Genomic DNA, 15,657 nt, shown 5'->3' with positions numbered 1-15,657 from the left:
GACATCAATACTATAAATACTCGACTTGCCCTCGTCGGAGATCCACTCAAACGGTCCGCATCACTGCACTCTCGCGACCCGTTCGCTTTGGTGTCAACTAAGCTCGCAACTTCGTACCCTATCGCCAAGCACAAACAAATCAATGTCTCGGGAACTGCCCAGTGGCAAATGGAAATGGTACTTCGCCGACCATGCCTTTCTGCCGAAGGACCACGTCAAGTTCCGCCAGGACATCACCCGGTGGCTTCTTGCCCGCCAGGGCAAGCCCGATATCGGCGCCGATGGCCAACCGACGGAACTGACCGAGGTTCAACAGCGACTAATCCGCGACGCTCTGACGCGTCGCCACCGATTCCTCTGGGTGCAGGCCGAGTCCGCCCGGATCTATCCGGATGAGGAGAAGGCTGAGGCCCTCGCCACGGGGGCACCCCTCCGGACTCCCCCTCAGGCCAATGCTGTTCTCGAGGCCGCCCTGCAACCCCCTGGCGAGGAGATCCTTGATCCTCTCACCAGCAAGTTTGAGTGTCCATGTTGCTTCCGCACGCTCCCGCCTCGATACCGGGAGCCGGAAGCGTGGTGGAAGCACGTCGAAAGCGACGTTGGTAGTGGGACTTGTCTGCTGGACCACTGCTTGATGAAGCCGCGGCCGTTTGCCGTGGACCAGTTCTACGAGCATGTTCGAGTGTATCATGACCCGGAGAAATCGTATACGCTTCGTGACATTGACTCTCCGCGGCGGTTCCCCCTCGATCCCTTTCCGGACCACTGTCCCATCTGTAACTATGCTGATGAGGATAGGGAGCGGGTCGTGAGTCACATCTGCAAGGAGCTCCGATTCTTTGCGTTGATGGCGCTGCCCTGGGCGACCGAACGGATGTTGATCGTAGAGCACGAGTGGCAGGAGGAGGTCGATCGCTTGTGGCCTCCTCACTGCAATGTGCTACCCTGTGGCGTTTGGTCCAACGACAAGGCCTGGGCCAAGCGGGCGGCGAAGAAGCAGACTCCCCAAGACATTCATGATCTTAGTTTGGAAGATCCATGAGATTTCCCAGCTCGTCGATAATGATGATTGTGCGGTCTGATAAATACGGTTTGCGCCGACTACCCCATTTCCGTACGATCTCACCTGGTTTACTTATTTAGTTACTATATCGATCAATAGATTCACAGTCTCATTGCATCTAATCGAACAATATCTTGGCATTTCAGACATTCACTCACAGATTGGACATTCCACCTGACCTAGGCCCGATGTATCAAGAGACGTCCATCGTTGCCAATTCCTGTTTTTGTAGTTCAAAGCTTGAAAACAACCTTGACTTCCAGGTTCATCCCGACAAACAAAGTCTGGGTCGACAAGGCATGAACCACGTTGGCAAAGCCTGACTTCCTTTGGTCGAGAGTGGTGCGTTCGGTCGCGGACAGCTATTCAGAGCCCGAAATCAGCAAAACGACCATCGATCAAGGGCACTGACAAGACCTGACGCACTAGAAATGGGAAGACAAGACTTCCACCAATAGTCTCGGATTGACCGGAAACAGGGGTAAATCTTAAATCCAGCTCAGCAATGGCAGGCAATCGGTGGTAGGTTTGTTGGATTTCCGTGAGAGCGGCCAGGTAGAAGCTCGCCAGCGGTTCGATGGCCACGGGCGCAAGGCCGAACTGTTTGTAGCGTCGTTATTAGTCCAAGACTCTGTCTGTGCCTCTAGCAGGATGGTGGGGTAGAACTTACGGTCGCAGTCTTGGTGACTTCCATGTTGAAGCACTTGCAGATTTAAGTGACTCGAGTATGATGAGGACTAGCTGCGCAACTCGAGTTGACTGCTGTAGAGAAGGAGGTAAAAATGGGACGGCATGCAGAGAAAAAGGCGGAGAGCGAGTGTGTGGGAGAGAGAAAGAGAGAGAGACCGTGTAAGAGAGACCGTGTAAGGATAAGGAAGGATCACCAGAGAAGAGGCCGAAGAAGCTGGGCCAGGGTGAATAGAGTGTTACGGTTACTGTTAGTGCTGATCCCCAGTTCCCACGGTTTCAGTCCAATTTGGAGTCTGCTTGCCAAATTAGGCTAGGCGGTCCCCCGTCCACGAGCAAGTGAATGCTGATGTTGAATCATCGTTAGCTTGAATCACTCTTTTCTTGCTTATAGACAGGTGACTATTTTCTCAATCCCCTCAAAGTTTGACCTCGCGGCACTGCTTCTCAGCAATATTCTCTTCCTCCAGCTTGGCGACTGTTGCTGCGAATGCAGCCTCTGCATCATGCTCCGACAGCCAAACCGTACTGGCCCGATTCCGCAGACGGCGTGAGAGCTGCTGTTCCTCATCGTCCCCAACCTGCGACTGGCCCTGGCCCTCAGAGGCTTGTCGGTGGACAATGCGAAGTAATTGCTCCGTATGAGGTTGCCTCGACCTGCTATACAGTTCCAGTGCCAGTTGAAAACTGCTTTCCAGGAGAGATTGCTCTGCATCCAGCCCTTTAAGAGCATGCCCAAAAGCGAGTCCGAGAGTCAGAGCATCGTCCAAAGCCAAGGAGCCGCCAGCTGCGAAAGCCCCCCCATGGGCATGGGCAGCGTCACCAATCAGGGTGACTCGAGGGGCTAGAACCAAGGTCGCAAGAGAGTCTCCGATAAAGTTCGGGTAGAGTTTGGTATAGGGAGTGAGCTCCGTCAGAGCTCTGACGACAGGATTCCAGTCCTGGAGAGTTATATGAATCACAGACATCGCGCGAACGAGCCATGAGAATGGATTGACATACCTTGTATCTTTCACGGAGAAACTCCACGCCGCCCTCCTCGTCCCATGAAACGGTCTTCTCGACCTCTTCCGTGGTGCGTGGATCGCTGTACGCGCCGATCGTTGTGTATTGTTGTTTGCCTAAAAAGGATGAGGGTAGGACAGGTGGCTCCGCTTGTTTCGCGCCAACTCCACCTACCCAGACGAGATGCGAAGAAGTTGTCCTTTGGTCCCCACTATCTTTGAGTTAGCCTTGCGCGATGTCCCTTGAGACCAAAGCGGAGTACAAACCCAGTGAATCGAATCTGCGGGAAGATCAGAGACTTTCCCCTCTACCAGTGATGCATCAAATGTGGATCGCATAAACACCTTCCCGCTGAACCGTAGCTTATACTTGGGGATAAATGATTGTCGGACAATCTGCATGCGACCGTCCTGTCAGATCGTGACCGGAAGATAACGACCCAATTTCTAGTGAAACGCACCGATCTAAGCCCATCAGCTCCGATCAGGATGTCCCCGCGGGCGCTAGTACCATCGTCGAAGTATAGTGAGACACTCTGGTGGTCCACTTCGGCGCGGACAGTCTTTTCACCCAAGTGGATGGACTCTCGCGGAACATGCTCGAGAAGTGCGCTATGAAGATGGCCTCGATGGAAGCGAGTGGTGGCGTGACGAGGATCGGGCACATCGTTGTGTGTATCGACCGAATGGACTTGGTTCGTCTTCCAGTGCCTGCCAACGATTGACTTTGCGTCAGAATCAGAATTGTTATTGGCATTGATACCTCCCATTCTCACACGAACCTACCGGAAAACCTGCGGAATGCCGCTCGACGATCTGAATCCTACTCCATCTGCGAGAGCATTGTGTACCCCCAACCTTTCCAACGTGCGCATGCCCTAGAGGAACAATGGAAGGTTAGCCCAGGTGGCACTTGATTCGCATCCTTTCGGATAGGAAGCTTCATACATTGGGACTGAGCGCAATGCTAGCTCCAATCTCCTTCAGTTCATCCGCCTGCTCATACAATGCCACTTTGAGGTTCGGGATGGAGGCTTGACGAGTGAGAGAGATTGCAGCCGCCAGGCCGGCGATGCCGGCGCCTGCGATCAGCACTCGAACATCGTTTGTGTTCCCGAGCCATTGCGGACGAACACAGTGAAGCCGCCTTGTCAGCAAAATGTTGCAGATGAAACTTGTTCAATCGGGAGATGGAGTGTCCAGGAGCGAGAGGAATTTATTCCTCTGAGTGTCAAGCACGTCAAACCCTGCAGGTGTGACGCGACTACCGCCATGGACCATGGACATTTCGCTCATCCGGGTCGGTCGCATCGAGGTCACGGAGGTGTGTTGCAACAATTCATTCAGCAAGGTAGAGAGTATCGGCATGGGCATGCGAGTGCCACGAGGGAGATGGGCTCGCGACACTCTTCGCGTACTTGTCATTGCAATGGCAGAGAAGAGTATATTGCCTCAGGCATCAGCGAGCTGGGCGGTGGTAGTGGCAGCCACATGACCAGCGCTTCCCGTTCAGCCGCCTTCAGGCAGCGTCAGGCATAGTCAGACACCAAAGATGGTGATCCTGCATGTCGCATGTCGCCTGAAGGGGTAAAAGGCCCCAAGGGTGTAATCCATACGGGTGTATTATTTCTAGTGGTGCCCAGTGAGTACCGATTACTCCTGAGAGCGGATCCATGCGGGACGTTGGGTTCATCAAATCTCTGCAGATCGGCGGCACCGACCTTACTTTAGACTATCTTCACCTGTGAAGCAGTGTGATGACGGTGATGCATATATTCTGTCCTGTACCGTACCTTTCTCCGCAACCCTCCAGCCACGAGGGTGGAAACACGAAAAAGCCGTTGAAGCGAAGAGGCCCTACCATGGTTCTGTCCTCTCCGGTTGAGCATCGGCCGAACGGGCCCATTCGGCCATGGCATGGCGATGTGGCCCATGTCGACCCTGCCTTTGCGGGCGAAGCAAGACCAGAACCATCTTCGAGTTACTCACATACTCGTAGGTACTCTCCTATGTATTTCCGTGTAGGGTGTGTATGGTGACCGTCCGGGGCGATTATGTTTTCCATTTCCCGTGCACCTTGAAACGGGGTGTAATTCAGAAGTAAGACCACCCATCCCCGGCGGTCGCAAGTGATCCGGAATGGTCACAGATTACCAAACCGTCACCAGAGATCAATACGCAGACCCATTGGATCGAGAGGGATCGGTGGACGGTGGATGATGGTGGATGGATCGCTCTCCTCCGACCGATCATTTCGGCTACTTCACCCTCGACTTATTGCCACTGGATGACGTGGCCAACAGGCACCTGGGGACCGGGGAAAGGGCCTTAGCCATTTTGGATCGATTGAATGACTGAATGATTTGCAGAGTTGAATGAAACTTGCGAGGAACCCAAGCCCTAGCCCCACTCAAACACCCTCCTTACTGATTGCTTGCCCTTACCCTACCTTTTCCCGTACAGTACTTGAGTAGTAGTACTTCTTAAACCTGGTTACCACTACTGCCGTCTCCCGTAGTGTATGGAGTCCCATTGTGTACTGCAGTACCCAGTAACTACGCAGTACCTACCTACCAGTTCTACTGTCCACCATCATTACGGGTCCTGTCAATTCGCCTTTCTTTTATAAATATAGACCATGGCTATTCACAATTCGCATGACGGCATCGTCCACGACTTCTATTGATTGACTCTCCCCAGAATTATTCTGTTTTCTGCCATTCTGCAGACAGACTCTCCACCATGGATGACCCCCATGACCCCCAGCCGGTAGTGACCGTCCAGCAGGCCAAACGCAAGCAACGGCCAGTCTATTCATGTTTACCTTGCCACCAGCGAAAAGTGAAGGTGAACCTCCTAACCAATACCTCAACCAATCATACAATTTGTTTCTTTCCAAATGTCCCTCTCTCGATAACACGAACATGGGCTTATCAGGACCCGTGCCGCATAGTGCAACCGGGTATTACCGTGTAAATCATGCTGTTTGCGTGGTCTCCCCGAAGAGTGCACATTCCCTCGATCCGCCGAGGAGCAGAACTATATCAGTCAATCCGAGTACATCACCCAGCTGGAAGAGCGATGTCGGACCTTGGAACGACGATTAGCCCACCTCGAAGCGGTGCGACAACTGGTTATGCACAGTGCCAACGAAACTCCCCGCGAGCAGTCCCAGGGTCTGACCGGGCCAGGTCTGCTAGGGGACAATGAAAAGGGAAAAGGTAGGTGTCGACCGATCACTACCGACCTGAAGGAGGGAGGCAGGGATGTCTCGAAGCCGAGCCAGTTGGAACCATTGAACTCACGGTGTCTTAGACTCGACCCTCGGACCGGATGAGGACAATCTCGAGGACAAAGACGAGGACAAAGACGAGGAGGAGGAGGGGGACAACGAAGCCAATGATGAAGATGCCGACGGAGTCAAGATTCCCCTGGAGTGTTCCCCGGGTGCAGCTGTTTTGGACATCTTCATCGAACGCCTGATCGAAGACTGTTGCCCACTCAGCAAGCGCGAGACTGGGCTCAAACGATTTATCCTGAGCGATGCATCCCAGATGAGAAGTCGATCGGAACTGCTGCAGGTCGCCTTTGAAAACACTGCGTTGATGTTCATCGGTCGCACCTGGGGAGACCGAGATATTGAGATGGCGGGCCATCGGCATAACATGTACGCAATCCGCATGATGCGTCGGGCTCTTCGACGGTGTAGTGGTCGAACTGTGCCCTTGGACGTGTTTGTCGCCGCCTTCATTTTCATTATACGCGAGGTGTTCACCGGCGATAGTGGCGCATTGATGAAGCACTTGCTGGGGGCCGCGCAGCTGCTACAGTCGCGCAAACCCGAGGAACACCAAACCGGCATTGCCCACGCCATCTTTCTGGACCATCGCATTTACTGGGTAGGAGAACGAATCACTTTCTTCCTCCAACAACAGATTCTGACTGAGTCGCAATACACACAGATCGCGGGCTCAATCCTTCTTCGGCGCCCATTATTTCTGGTTCATCCGGATTGGATGAACATCCCCTGGGCTCACAAGCCGAAAGATCTTCTTCACCAGCTGTTAGATATCGGGGCAGAGGTGCCCTGCTACCTTTCCCAGACGGAGAAATACCAAGCGGAACTGGCATCCGGACGGCTCAAGTACGAGGAACTGTTGAACGGGCATGGCTCCCCAAGTGGCTGGGCACAAATTCTCGACAGTCGCCTGGAGAGCTGGTACCACCACCACATCGCCACCTATCCCCACGGATCCATCGTCGAGTCCGATCACAAATTGGATGCTTCCTTTCCCAATTTCGCCTGCCACCACCCGAACGACGGACATATTTTCACTCCCCGGCTCTTGACCTACCCCGATCTCTTGCTTACCACGGTGATGTGCTACTACTGGGCTCTACGCATCACTATCGCGGGTGCCAATCCAACTCCACCCTCACGCAATGAGCAGTATCAGTGGGCCTGCAACATCTGCCGGAGCTTGGAGGCGTACATCACCAAGGGTCCCCGCTGTTTCATTTATCGCATTCTATACCCCATTATTGTAGCATACCAGACATTCGAGCGGGGCTCTGTCGAGCGCGGCTTCGTCGACAAACTCTGTCGTCGCTTGGACGAATTATACCAGGTTAATGTCTTTCTCAACCTTATGGCCCAGATCGGCAACGCGATGGAGCTGCCGGGGACCTGATCCTTCTCGTTTTCTCTCCTTCTTTCTCTCTACTTCGGTCCTCTTTAGTTGACCCCACAATTTCGGAGCATTTTAGCGATGACGATGAAAGAAGAAATGACATGATACCTGATCGATGCGCGATTGCCTTTTGTATTTTCTTTTTCTTGAATTGTATGTTTTCCTTTTGTTTTCTCTTTTTTTTCGCTTTTCATTTGCCCCGGTCCTTCCCCCTGTTGAGCACGAAGTGTGGAGCATTCGTGCTAGAGGGGGATTGGCCGCGGGATTCTGGATATGCGAGTATTTGTCATGGCATGGTTCAGAGCGACCTAGATCGGCCTCTGGGATTGTGATGCGCCACAGTCACTCTGAGCATTTAGTGAAAATCATAATCAAAGACAATAGAGATAAATGAGCAGAAGAGTTGTAAGCATCTACCAAGATCAGTTGTTCATCTTCACTGGCAGTGAACATACTATCGTAGGATTGGCGAGACACGATCGGAAGCGATCGATTGTCCTGTACATCATGGATAGTGCGACATGGGCCTGCAGAGACTCAGTCCAACTTGCTAATATGACTTTGTGGGCCGACCACTCCGTCCAATCCTAGGAGTTCCGTGGAATGGGCATAACCAAAGCCTATCCAGTCCAATCCCTCACCTCCTAACGCTAGTTTCACTCGCATAAGACACACTAGTGGTCCGGCACTGCCACCTTGGCTTCATTCGCTGCAATGGCCCAAGCGGTATCGGCTACTCCCTTCAGTGCCCACCTCAGGGCTGGGGACAATTTGCTGGGACAGGTTAGACTGACAGATGAACAATTGAACAAAGCGGCTTACGGGAGTAGTTCAAATTGACTCCATTACCGAAAGAAGAGGGCAAACGGCCTGGTTGCGGGCTCCCTGGGCCCTCAATGGACAACGAAATATGGAGAAGTTTTAATGTTCGATGTACAAAGGGAGAGACAGCTACACAAACCCACCCCGAGTGGAGAAATGGACTCCCTTAACGGCTTCCCGGTGGTATTTTATATTGTATCAAGTGCCTTTCACCAGCTGTACCTCATTTCCACCCACCGCAAGTGCTGACCACCAAGGTACAGAATATGTGAAATGATGATGAGCCTCAAGGAGCAACGCCGTCTGTCCTTAGAAGCCTTTGATACTCCTAACCCTGCCGGGCAATACGCGAAAGCAGTGGACTTGAACATTGTTCACCAACAAGATCTGCCCAAGCCAGGGGGATGGATCGATCGGCAATGGAGATCACCTGGAGCTCCGAACATCAAGCGGACACTTTCACGGGGAGACAGTTGCTGTCTTTCTAGTGTATTTGTGCGATTACAGCCTAAGGGGAAATTTCCCTTCCCTTTGACCAGCTGGCTAAGCCGGGGCCGCTTGTGCAGTGGACTTGCTCCTCTTCCTAAGCGAGGCCAATAGGTTGGCGCACGAAGATTCCTGCGACCACAATCACTTTCTCAACCTTGAAGGCTCTAGCCTCCTCCGTCATGAGCAGTCCGGATGCTTACTAAATACTCGCAAGTAACTATTCGCAAATGTTCTTCCGGACTGGTACCGCCACTAAACCCTGCGCCCGCGCTCTTTGTACAGCAAGACTAGCCACTAGTAGCTTCGCCCACAGATGGGCATTTGCACGCCCCAGCATAATCATTGGGGCCTGCAGTCACCTCCTCCTGGAACCCCCGTCCTAATAACCGGCAACTCTGTGGTGAATGGCCAAGTTGCATGCAGGGTTAGGAACTGCGGTCAGAATCTAGTTGGTGTCAATCGCAGTCATCTTCTTGCTCCTCCCCGGCGGATCAGAGTATATATTGAAGCGGCATTCTCCAGAGACAGAATGTTCATGGTGGTCTCGAATAAGCAAAATATGGTTACTGACCTGGTTGGTTTGGTAGACTGGTGGTAGACCCTGTGCCTGACGCATTCTCAGCAAATGGACGAATAAGTTCGGGCAAGGACTGCGAGTCGGGATTCAGGCGCTGCAGGCGATTTAGCGTGGGTGTAGGGCAGGTGGGGATGCAAAGGTTTATCGCCGAACATAACCTTCTGGCTGGAGAATTACGCAGTACTGTATTTTATTTTGAACAAAAAAAAAAAAAAAGAAAAAAACAAAAAGAGCAAACCGTTTGAATGGTCCCGCCCGTTGTGCCCCGTTATGATGTCATCACCTTCCCCTGTCAACCAGACTCAACAATCCAACAAAAACCCTTCCAACATGACAGCGTCAGACAATGATATCGTTGTCCCCCTCGTCATCATAGAAAGAGGACTATCTGCAAGGCACCCATTTGCCCTATGGCTTGACCCCGTCGTCATAATCCAGCATAAACAGGTTCACCGGAACAAAACAGCACTGATGAATCCATCCCTTGATCGTGTACACATGGTGGATGCATACTACTTGTATCTGTGGGTGGCCAGGGCCAGTGATTTCCAGCGGCAAAGGTGACAGCTCGCAAGCGACTCCACCTCAAACACGTGGATGAATCATGACGAGGTTTTGAGTCATCAAGAGCATAGGATTAAATAACCAATGGTATTTCTAAAGCAACAAAAAATAGAAAAGCGGTAGAGTGAGAGTCCTTGGCTCAATACTGAGTAGCACCGGTGCTAAGCCCAGAGCTCGATGGAACCTTAGTCTTATTTCAAATCAACTAAGTAGACCAGGCTCAGCAGAACAGTACGGTACATTACAGGCTACTTTGCATAAGACTATGTAATCAGCTACATGATGATCAGTGAGGGAGTCACGTGAGCTATTATGCCTTCGGTCGGCTTAATGATAAACTCGACATGTGTATGGCAGGCGCATTATAAAGTGAGCGCAAGTTTGCCAGGCAACATCTACCTATACAGCCACTCTCAGTTTTTGCCCTCCTCCCCCCCTCACCTCCCCGACAACAGTAGTACTGCAGACCGATACCATGCACCGGTGGCATAGAGTCGCAGAATACACATTGCGGAGCTATTTCACTCAATCGCATGATATCGGCGCTGTGGCTTTGTAGTAACAGAGGAAGTATGGCGCAGTCGATAACCACCCCCTCCGGGCTGGGGTGCCGTTGGATGGAGGCACAGAGCCGATGCTGTATGTATAGACCAAGATCCCCGATAGTCTTTACTTCAAGACCAAGTGAAGACGGTATATGGCTTTGAGAAGACCCTTACTTACAGGGAGCAACCCGCTAGTTGTGATAAGCGGTTATACTGGCTGGACAAACTCGGCTCTTGTCCGGGTTGTTGTTCCTTCGCAATCTTCTCAGGCCTCGCACAAATAAGTTCTGATATCAAAAAAATATTAATGTAGCTGTCCACACTATCGTGTGTGAGACTCCTTAAGCGTCAATAAGTCAATGCTCAGATGACTACAAGCTAAAAGCCTATTACTTTCTCGACTACTCAATCGCAAGATAAACACTGGTGACTAAAATATGCCACCTCTGTGCTTAGATGAGGATTCATCTACATGTGTTGTAACAAAACCAAGATCCTCCGTACCGCAGAACGATTATCTGAAGAGTTAGTTCCCAGCATGCGGTTCATACGCGTGGACCGGGAAGGGGCCTCGAGCAATGGATAACAAGGATGTCAATTCTTTGCTCCCAGATGGTGTCAATTGCGTGACAGCATCGAAAGCCAGGAAGACGGACGCTTTTGCCTTTGATCACCGCATCTCAGACACCGAAGATTATAACTGCTTACTCTGATATTAGCCTCTACAGCTTCGGCAATTGGGTCGAGCCAGACTTAGACTGGTCATGCAAGGAGGACTTAGAGCAAGCATACTTGCACTAGCAAGAGTAATTGAAGCACGTTATTCTGGAATCATTCGCATCAATATTGAAGATGGGCATTTGTTCATCAGCTCTGCGCACATGGTCTATGATCTGATGGGTTTATTGAAAAGGGTCAAGGAAGCGGTAGGAAAGTAGCACGACGCAGGGATCGACGAAAGAATTGAGGCCTGTCAGTTTTATGCCAGCTATAAAACTCACCTCAGAGCGAATATGATCGAACTAAAGGTTTTGGAATACCTTCATCCAATCGATAAAAACCAGACTTTAGCTGGCGATCGTTCTTCGCGACGCAGGGATCGGATGTATAGGTGTCTAAGACTATCAGCCAAGGTAGAAGCAGGAGTCAAAATCATGGACCAATGCAGTGAGTCACAGGGTTTTCACCCATCGTCTTACTTGGCTTTCCCCGTTCATCTTCAAGGCGGACAAAAAGGAGTCATTTAATAGCGCCATGCTAATATCATTCGCGAGGAAACTGGAAACCAAGCACCTTTATTGTAGCAAAACCTCTCCTCCTCGGGTGTTTCACCCTGAAGAGCGCGACGCTGCAGATGATAATCATCTCCCTCCCCGTTTCCGAGGTGCTGGCGCCACGGGGCTCGGCACGGACTCTACAAAGGACATTTGTCGCGCGAGATGACATTAATTCCGATCCATTCCCTTGGAGAGGAAACGGGTGATGTTGGGGTATCCTGAGAGCGGCCATGGTCACAGAAATGGACTGGGCGTGTGACTCTAACATCATTTGGTTGGTGCGACTCATTGCGTCCTTTTAGTCGAGGCTTCAATTGTTAATCGATAGCTGCCGTCAATGTATGAGTCAGAAGTAATATTATTTCAACTGAAGAGAATTTGGGGCGATATACTGGAGTTTAACGTTTTCACAATCGAGTCATGAAAGAGCCCATTGCCCAATGAGGTGATTAAATCGCCGTCTGAAGCTGGAGGTCGAGAGGCGCCTGCCGTCGGTCGATGACTATTCCACATTCCTCGGTGTATTGAAGCATGGTTTGCGACCAGCCTTAGGAGATCGGGCCGCGATCCGAATCAGATAGAATCAGCAACTGCTGGATTAATTGTGCGGTGGCGTATTGGAATGAGGGTGTAGGGTCGCCTTTGTCTCTGCGTGGCCGGGGCGCTTCGTCCGATGCTACGGATTCCATATTAGCTCCATTCGCGTGCAAAGCCCGGGAGCTAGACAGCCGCAAGCTGTCGGAGCCCTAACGGGCAGCACGGCTAAAGCGAAAAAGAAGACGTGAAGAAGGTGGCAACTCCCGCTTTCGAAGTCTGTCCTTCTTCACCCATCTCCTATTCTTTGTCATCTGTGCTGAAAGATCTGCCCCATTTCGGTGAAACGAGATATACTATAGGCGGGGCGCAGCGCGTAAGACTAGACACACTTGAAAGTTCACCCTGAACGAATTGTTGGGAGGCGATATATCAATGTCGGCATCGTCATTCAGCCATTTCTGAACCACTGGGACAGACTTATCAATGGCTATGTACCAAGATGTCCAAGACCCGCACGTCTGCCCTGCAGTGGTATGTTGTTCGAGTTACTCTCACTAGGGTCGTGGCCAGAGTGGATTAAGGATAGCCGGCCTACTAAGACATGTGCTTTTCGCTTGGAAGGTCCGATGCATCCTTTCCGAGCGACACAGCACGAAAGAATCCGGGTGGCTGTCTGATGACGACGAATCGGACTGAAGAGGGCGGTCGATGCTCGGTTAGGACACAAGGACTTGTTCCGGTTACGGTCACATTTGGAGGTACTAGGTATATCAGAGAAGCCACAATCTGAGAGCAAGTAGGAAGAGGTATAATTGAAAGGGTCTGGCGAGCGACAAGTGCATTGGATTTGATGGCAGATTGGACAAGTGAATACATGTTGGCGCCCAAGAGTGTCCGATACGTAGAGTCTCCCTTCCCCCGCGGCTTCTTTTTGGCCTGATTGGACAGCCAAGGTCAGACCCATCCGGAGTGGCGTCTAAAGATATATGGAGCAGCTGCTGGGATTGAAAAGAAATGCGTACAATTTAAAGAAATACCTGTCTCCCGTCACTCATTCAAAGCGATCTGAAATAGTGAATTGTAGCACTCAAGAATTCAGCAGCGAATAGGCGCATTAAGCAGGAGACAGTAGCACACTAGAGCACATCAAATTATTACCAGTCCGACCAGGACCTGGCTTAGAAACATTCCTACAATTCCTGCTGTTGCCCCTGAATACTCCATCCAGCGGTCAAAGTTCGTGCTTGGGCTAATTCTTCTTCCGTCGGCATATTGACGACCATCAAGTAAAGTACCTTCTATCCGGATTGTCAGTCATTCAGCAGGAAGAGAGATGGGTTGGATGGAACTCCCATACCGTTTGAAGTAGCTTTTTCAAACCGAGGCCTCCGTTTACACGTCCACCAGTCGTAGCGCGGGATGGTTGTTGTTGCTGGTACTCACCTCCATCAAAGTACCCGGAACTTGCCACCCCATACGGCGCTGGTGGATTTTCTCGGCTGGTGTCGTACTTTTGCTGATTACGATGGGCCGCCACCTGGGAAGCAGCTAGGTTGACCAGCCCGAGGAGACCACCACCGTCTTGTCTTCCTCCTAATCTGCGTCCGGTCTCGCCCCGGGCGCCCAAGCCACGATTTTGCTGTAAAGCCCCTCTCATCCCGCTCACAGACAAACTACTGTGCATGGGATGCGTGGGATCGGCGTACTTGGACGCAAATTCTGGTTTTCCAGCTTGAGTGAGATGGCTATTGGGGTTCTCGGCGAGCTGTAGCAAGTGTATATTGGTCAGTGAAGTGGTCACAAGCCAACTGTGAAAAGAAGTGGTCAACCGGTGATACTGACAAATTTGGCTTGTGCCCTGCGGTCGAGGTAATCATCTAGAAACTGCTTTCCGCGCTCCATCTTCTTCTTAAAGCCAGCTTGCTCATCCTTGGACGCCATAGCGAGGAAGTCCAGACCCGGGAAGATGAGCTCCGCCGTCTGGATTGACTCAATGCCGTTAGTGACACCGCTCGAAGACTGGAATCGATGCGACATCCGCCCTTGGCCATTCATCGTGTCTTGGATAGTGGTGTTAATATCCATGTTAGTGCGAGCGCCGGAGGCTGTAGCGTCCCATGTCATCACGAGACAATAGAGCCCACGCGGTCGGAAGAACTCTTGGTTCAGCTTGTCGAGGGCTTTGTTTTGTCTGATGATGTCATTGTCAGTAAAATAGTTTGTACAATAACATAAGACGTGGGAAGGGTGATTATTACCGATACCGACTCTGTGCCTCGATTGCAACATCTGTAGCAACCATGATCGCCACAGATATAGCTGTGGAGATTGCGAAGGGCAGAGGGGTTGCCGCTAACGATGCTAGGTTGATGGCGTTCATCCACGGATTGGCAAGGCTTGCTTCGTTCAGTGATTCAATCATGTCGAACCAGGTCTCCTGGTCAATGCCAACGGTTTCCAAATCAGGGGCATAGGCGCGGATGAATCCGCGCTTCTTGTCCTTAGGACGGCGCTGAGGAACTGCAACCGGGTATAGAAGCTTGGTATCGGGATTTAGCAAAGCAGCAGGAGGAGGAGGACGCCGAAGGAGAAAAGCGGCAATCACTTTGTCTGGGTTGGCAGTTCCCTGTTTGCTCTTCCTGGGCGCGTACTCGGGGCTCTTCAAGACCTGCTCCTGCGCTTCATCGAGCTCCCACGAGTACTCGAGATCATTCCGGGCAGTAGGTGAGTCGACTAGGGCTGGACTTGCGGCATCCGGAACTTCCTGGTTCTCGCTAAAAGGTGTTGTTGTATATGGCGGAGGCAAAGAAGAGGCAGAATGTGATACATCTTCTTGTTTGTGTTGTTCTAGGGTTCGATCTTGTTCTTCTGATGGTGCTTGCACTTGCTGTCCTTGATCTTGTTTTTCTTTGGCAGCTTTCCTTGCCTTCTTGTATTTGTGAACTTCCGTTGCAAAACCGATGCCCGAAGTGATTCCATGGACCAGGGTGCCAATGGGACCCCCGTGTTCTGAGCGTGACAGGGACATTATCGAGTCCTGTGGTGCGGTGTGGTGGAACGGTTGTCAACAATAATGTCTAAGATCTCTCTTAACAAAGCAGCAGGGAGTAGTCTCAAAATTTTCTGGGAGAAGTGCCGATTGAAGTCTCTTCTTATAAGACAGTTGAGAATTAGGCGGACAAAGAGATGATCATTGCAAGCACAGCCCCGCGGGCGGGGCGTAAGCGGGTTGCCGGATAAGGCTTGGAGTGCGAGAAGTTACTAGTCTTTTTCGGGCAACCAACTCGGTCACCCACCTTGCCAAAAAAGCTTAAAGTTAGTTGTACTGTATGTACGCAGGGTATGCGACTCCGCCACAGGGGCTGATGGATACGACGAAGAGCGCGACATATTATATCAGG

At 51.5% G+C, this 15,657-nt stretch overlaps 5 protein-coding genes across 5 annotated transcripts; 2 read left to right on the top strand and 3 right to left on the bottom strand.

Moving 5' to 3' along the window:
• Nucleotides 1-574: 574 nt before the first annotated feature.
• On the top strand, nt 575-1,292 carry BO95DRAFT_445331 (uncharacterized protein). The gene is made up of 2 exons (XM_025587125.1): nt 575-1,129; nt 1,224-1,292. Exon 1 carries the CDS (start codon nt 635-637, stop codon nt 1,040-1,042), a length of 408 nt encoding a protein of 135 aa, XP_025439658.1. The 5' UTR covers nt 575-634; the 3' UTR covers nt 1,043-1,129; nt 1,224-1,292.
• A 4-nt stretch (nt 1,293-1,296) lies between these two features.
• Nucleotides 1,297-1,757, bottom strand: BO95DRAFT_466127 (uncharacterized protein; the record flags this gene model as incomplete). The annotated part of the gene is made up of 3 exons (XM_025589185.1): nt 1,297-1,425; nt 1,490-1,663; nt 1,734-1,757. The coding sequence occupies 3 exons, from the start codon at nt 1,755-1,757 to the stop codon at nt 1,297-1,299; spliced, it is 327 nt and encodes a 108-aa protein (XP_025439657.1).
• Nucleotides 1,758-2,169: 412 nt separating this feature from the next.
• Nucleotides 2,170-4,688, bottom strand: BO95DRAFT_466126 (putative monooxygenase; the record flags this gene model as incomplete). The annotated part of the gene is made up of 8 exons (XM_025589184.1): nt 2,170-2,691; nt 2,753-2,871; nt 2,930-2,966; nt 3,022-3,150; nt 3,216-3,465; nt 3,541-3,632; nt 3,703-3,836; nt 4,616-4,688. 8 exons carry the CDS (start codon nt 4,686-4,688, stop codon nt 2,170-2,172), a joined length of 1,356 nt encoding a protein of 451 aa, XP_025439656.1.
• Nucleotides 4,689-5,285: 597 nt separating this feature from the next.
• On the top strand, nt 5,286-7,445 carry BO95DRAFT_419162 (uncharacterized protein; the record flags this gene model as incomplete). Its single annotated transcript, XM_025584482.1, has 4 exons — nt 5,286-5,601; nt 5,708-5,930; nt 6,112-6,653; nt 6,717-7,445. Exons 1-4 carry the CDS (start codon nt 5,497-5,499, stop codon nt 7,443-7,445), a joined length of 1,599 nt encoding a protein of 532 aa, XP_025439655.1. The 5' UTR covers nt 5,286-5,496.
• Nucleotides 7,446-13,181: 5,736 nt separating this feature from the next.
• On the bottom strand, nt 13,182-15,424 carry BO95DRAFT_445328 (uncharacterized protein). Its single transcript, XM_025587124.1, has 4 exons — nt 14,515-15,424; nt 14,099-14,447; nt 13,614-14,021; nt 13,182-13,554 (listed from the first exon to the last, which is right to left on the bottom strand). The coding sequence occupies exons 1-4, from the start codon at nt 15,282-15,284 to the stop codon at nt 13,447-13,449; spliced, it is 1,635 nt and encodes a 544-aa protein (XP_025439654.1). The 5' UTR covers nt 15,285-15,424; the 3' UTR covers nt 13,182-13,446.
• Between the last annotated feature and the right edge of the window lie 233 nt (nt 15,425-15,657).

The sequence above is a fragment of the Aspergillus brunneoviolaceus genome (assembly GCF_003184695.1).
Source record: "Aspergillus brunneoviolaceus CBS 621.78 unplaced genomic scaffold BO95scaffold_56, whole genome shotgun sequence".
Lineage (NCBI taxonomy): Eukaryota > Fungi > Ascomycota > Eurotiomycetes > Eurotiales > Aspergillaceae > Aspergillus > Aspergillus brunneoviolaceus.
Note: the sequence above shows the minus strand (reverse complement) of the source record. Positions and strands in the feature narration are given on the sequence as shown.